This window comes from Grammomys surdaster, unplaced genomic scaffold, assembly GCF_004785775.1.
Source record: "Grammomys surdaster isolate TR1022 unplaced genomic scaffold, NIH_TR_1.0 219, whole genome shotgun sequence".
NCBI classification, from domain to species: Eukaryota; Metazoa; Chordata; class Mammalia; order Rodentia; family Muridae; genus Grammomys; species Grammomys surdaster.
This window is the reverse complement of record NW_021604664.1, coordinates 1061250-1065939: the sequence shown is the minus strand read 5'-3', so window position 1 is coordinate 1065939 and position 4690 is coordinate 1061250. Positions and strand designations below refer to the sequence as shown.

Here is a 4690-nt window from a genome sequence, read left to right as displayed (position 1 = left end):
CTAAGCCTTCAGCCCGAGTTCTGCTCGGTTTGAAAGCAGGTGATCCGCTGTATAATGCCAGTTCTCCTTCCATTACACTGTGTATCCTCAGAGGGCACGGTCTTTACAGCCTCCCTCCAGCACTAACGGAGATGTAGCTAATACCAGATACTGAAAAAATATTTTGTCTGCAGCAATCATGATTATGCTGGTGCTAGGAGGCCTGATGTGCCTGGGTGGCCCACGGGAAGAGATCTCAATAGGAGGCAACAGAAATGAGTGATCATTGTTAAAAAAAATGAACAGAGCCTATTCTGGGTCTTGAGTTCCTATTGCACCGCTAACGTTCGACATAGAGAATAGTCATAGTCTAAGAAAATGAAACTTAGATTAAGTAACCAGAAACTGCCAACTAATTAGAGACTGTCTCTAATTAGAGACGCAAATAATTAGAAAATACTGACTAACATTTAGGTTGGGACTTTCCACTTTAAGCAATCAAATTTTTCTTCCCCTTGTTTCCTGAATGCATTCTAACCACCCTCATTCCTATTCTCCCATCAGCCCCCACTGGGAAAGCCCTGAACAACTTATAGTTTGGCGCTGCCTGAGTCACCAATCACTCAACTAAACTCTACCAAGGCCTAAACTTATGCACCTAAGTTTATATGAGGAGATGAAACAGGGTCAGGCTACCCATGGAACCAGATCACAGAAGTTGACCTCTTAAGGTACCCAGCTGTGGGCGAGGATGCTGGGCTGAAACGTAGGCTCTGTAGCACCTAGGCTGGTCCAGCAATGATCACAGGCTCCTGCTTGCAATACTCAAATGACTCCTCTGGGCCTCCTACTTACAGCCTAAATTCCTTTGCAAGTCATTCACAATTGGACTCCACCTATTTTCCTGTTTTAATTTTCAGCAACTCCTTAACCACAAACCTTGGGTTCCTGCCACACGAATGACACACCATAGCCCACACATGCCCGGAGCTCTCCATGCCTCCCTCATACCTTTCTGAATTGTTGATTCTACCTAGAATGCTTGACTCATGTTCTCTGCCAGGAAAACTCCTTTTCCTTTGAGTCCAGGGTTCGTTGTCCCTTGTGAAGCCCTGCTTAGCCTCCCTGGGCTGCTCTCCTCATTGACTTACCTTGCACTGTAGCTCTGCTTATGTCATAGTCTTAGTGTCTAGCCAGAGCTTCATGGTCATCTTCTTAGGAAAGGTCTTTTGTGCTTCATCACTGATCTAGACACTAGTGACACAAAAAAGTGCCAGCAGCTCACCCCTCACTAAATCAGGACAGTACAGGCTCCCTGCTTTAGGAGGAGCAGGGACACAAATTTCCTATGAGTTGAAAAATTACTGGTGCTCTCAGGCAAGGGGTGCAAGTACAAACTTTCAGAAGAGTCGAGGAGAATCTGTGAATGTCTTTCCAAGAAATCTCTAGGGTACCTATCAGTATTGAATTGTATGTGAAGCATCGGTTTTATTATGACAGCTTCAATGAATGATGATCTCAAACTCAGTGGCTTAAAACAATGGAAATGTAGTATTTTACAATTCTCTAGTCCAGAAAAAAAAAATCCAGAATCAGTGTCAGGAAAGCTCTCACCATTTTTAGTTTCTAGAGACCACGGTTACCTATCAGCTTAGAGTACCTATCCGCATCCTTGCATTTAGTAGCAAAGTTTGCCCCAGTATCCCTCTGACTCCTTCTTTCTTCTCATGAGGCCTCGTATAATTTCAATGGGTGCAAATGGATCACGGAGGAGAAGTCCTTTTGCCATTTAATGTAACACAGTCACAGATTCTGGGGATTAAGACCTAAACATCTTTGGTGGATCCTTTTTCTGCTTTCCAGAGACATAGTGCAAGAAGGGTTCAGTCTGGGGACACTAGGCTGGACCTGAGCCTCGTGCCTCTTTACCGACTCTGCTCAAAGTAGAATTCAGTACGGGTAGAGGGTTCACTCTCTTTGGTGAGCTGCACTGGCTGCTGGGGCTCAGCTGGGCCACAGAGAAACCATCCAGGGCAGGCAGCAGCCTCGAGCCTGAAGGCAGAGCCCAAGCTTCTCTGGAAAAAGGTGAAACGGGTGGTTTGTTCTCCTCCCCTGTATAGGTCCTCGATGTTCACATCCTGCGGGGAAAGGGAGACAGCTCTGAGATGAGATATGAACGTTCTGATTGGGATGTCAGCCCTTGGTGCCTCAGGGGCTTGGCCAAAGAAGGACTCAATAGGGAAGAGTTTTTCCACAGGGATGTTCTTTCTGTAGATCCCCAAAGGCAAGAGTCCCTCAGCTGGAGGCAGAGAGAGATAGATGTGGGACAAGAGAGGTGACATGTGGGTACAAAGATGTCATTATGTTCCAGTGGCAGGACTGACTCTGTAGTGTCCCCCAGAACGAGGAGGGGTGTCTCACCTCCAGCTGCAGGAAAGGCTCCTCTCTTGTCTTCACACATGCCAGGCAGCAACTTCCTCCCTGGATCCCCAGGAAGATGGGGACCTTGGAGCGGTCCAGGCCTCGGTTAGGAAGGATACAGACCTTCTCTGGGAGGTAAGACAGAATGCAATTCAGGCAGTGAGGGGACCGCAGATGGGAGGCTTTTAGCAAGGTAAGGTTCAGCTAGAAGCTGCTGGGTCTGGCCCCATCTGGCCTGTTTCTGTATGGAAACTGCAGGGTAAGTGGAATTCACTTGGATAGGCAGAAACCGCCCCTACTTCTTCTTATTAGTGGGACAATATTCTCATGTCTCTAAAGACATAACGGGAGGAAAGATCAAGGGCCTGTGGCAGATGGACACTGTGCAACTCCTGGAAGAGAGGCCTCCGGAAGCTCACCTGGACTACAGTTGTCTGAATCAGGGTCTCCCACCAGGAGCTGGCCATTCCGTGTGTACAAAGCCTTTTGATTTGCATCTTTGATTCTGAAATAGGAAGGCAAGGTTAATGGCCCACTGCCCTGAGGGATCATTGTCCCCGTCAGTCCGCATACCACCTCACTAGACCACCACACAGAGCCTTTGGTGAATTCTGTTTCCAGAAGGGAGAAGGACACTGCTCCAATAAGGGTAGAAACAGTTTCATCCCAAAGCAAGAGCAAGCTTCCAAGGCTCAGGATTGTCAGAGGTGCCAGAAGTGATATGTGGTGCCTTCTCATGAGGGAACTGAGGGTGTTTTCATGGTTGTCTAAGGAGTTGCTTTGAGGCTCAGGTATCCTGGAGATACAATGAGCACTATCCACAATGTTTCTAGGCTTGATTTAACTTTTTAAATAAATAGTAACACTAATTAACGAAGGCACTGAGGATATAATAGCTGTGATTTGCTTTGTAAAATTAAAAAAAAACTTTTTGTAGAAGAAAATTCACAAATCAAAAATTGGAGAATAAAAAAGTCTATGTTCCAAGACTCTGGGCCCACTCTGGCCATGGTGAGGTACACTCTGGGTGGAACACATATAGGAAGCCAACCCAGAACTAGATCAGGGCCTGTTTAGTCACTGGTTATGCCAATGGATCTAATGACCTGCCTGGGAGCATAAGTATGCACCAGGGTAGCTGGAGAGAAACTGTAATGCACATGAAACATTAAAATCATGCCTGGTATTAGCTTTGTTGCCCAGCTGGTTTCAGAGTTGCCCATCAGTTGCTCTCAGAGCCCTGGAAGCTCACAATGCATTTGAGAGCAGTACCTCTGGATAAAGGCCACCACCTCCAGGAGCCTTTTCTGTCTCTGCAACACCTAGCAATAGCTGTTCAAAAACAGCTTGTGTATAGTTTTTAAAGCAGGCTCACTTGTACATTAAGAACAAAGGTCTGCAAGGATCTTGCCACCTGGCATTCTTCTCAGACTTTAGGAGCTGGGACTTAACAGTTCACCCACTGGAAGCATTTAGACACTACTCAGTTATTGTCAAAGATGCAGGTGTGGTGGTATATACTTTAATCTCAGTGTATCTCTGTGAGTTTGTGGTCCCTCAAATGGACATACTGAGTTCCAGGGTAGTCAGGGCTATATAGTGAGCCTTTTTTTTTTTTTTTGATCCAGTCAAGATCACCATGAAGGTGCTGTCGGGACTCAAGATTGCTTGAGCTTTCTAAGAACTAGCTGTATCAATTCAGAGGACAAGGAGTCTGATCTCACTCTCTGCTTTTGGGTAGTTGCATGGCATGAGGAAAATCATAACCTCTTGGAGCTTCAATGTCCAGGTCTGTAAGATGGATGAAACAATACCATTCTTACAATTGCTTCAGTCTGCCACCAGGAAAGAGGGCTGTTGTGATCGACAAAGATGAAGATCAATTATTCAATGCTTGAGATTTCTGTGACTCTTAGAGGGAGCTTTGTTCCTTTGAATCAGCCTTTTCCCTTCTCATGTGATCTTCAGGCCCCTTGACCGAGAGATCACCAAGATTACTTACATGTAGTATCTTGCCATGGGAAGAGAGCACATTCCTGCAGTTGGGAGTGTCTGGTCTTCACTGAGGCAAAGAAGAAAAGGGCTTTCATAAAAACAGAGTGTATTTGGGGCAGACATTACCCAGTCACAAGCTGTTCTCTACCCGTAGGTGTTACAGAATCCACAAAAATTTCCCCAGCCCTCCCATCTGCAGGCAGCCCACCTTTTCCTTATTCCTGGCCTTTAGATAGGGTTTTGCCTTGTGTGCTGAAGCTGGTTCCTAGACTCTAAAAAACAGATTCACCTAAAT

The 4690-nt window shown here is 46.0% G+C and overlaps 1 protein-coding gene across 1 annotated transcript; it reads right to left on the bottom strand.

The window, feature by feature from the left end:
• Nucleotides 1-1513: 1513 nt before the first annotated feature.
• Il1f10 (interleukin 1 family member 10) lies at nucleotides 1514-4456 on the bottom strand. The gene is made up of 4 exons (XM_028772764.1): nucleotides 4403-4456; nucleotides 2820-2905; nucleotides 2401-2528; nucleotides 1514-2117 (listed from the first exon to the last, which is right to left on the bottom strand). The coding sequence occupies exons 1-4, from the start codon at nucleotides 4432-4434 to the stop codon at nucleotides 1905-1907; spliced, it is 459 nt and encodes a 152-aa protein (XP_028628597.1). The 5' UTR covers nucleotides 4435-4456; the 3' UTR covers nucleotides 1514-1904.
• Between the last annotated feature and the right edge of the window lie 234 nt (nucleotides 4457-4690).

Bases quoted from the DNA above. Each gene is read 5' to 3' on its own strand.
- Il1f10 (XM_028772764.1), bottom strand. From the start codon at position 4,434: ATGTGCTCTCTTCCCATGGCAAGATACTACAT. The intron at 2,906-4,402 runs GTAAGTAATCTT...TTCCTATTTCAG, and splicing joins CCCATGGCAAGATACTACAT to AATCAAAGATGCAAATCAAA. The intron at 2,529-2,819 runs GTGAGCTTCCGG...CTTACCTCCCAG, and splicing joins TTCAGACAACTGTAGTCCAG to AGAAGGTCTGTATCCTTCCT.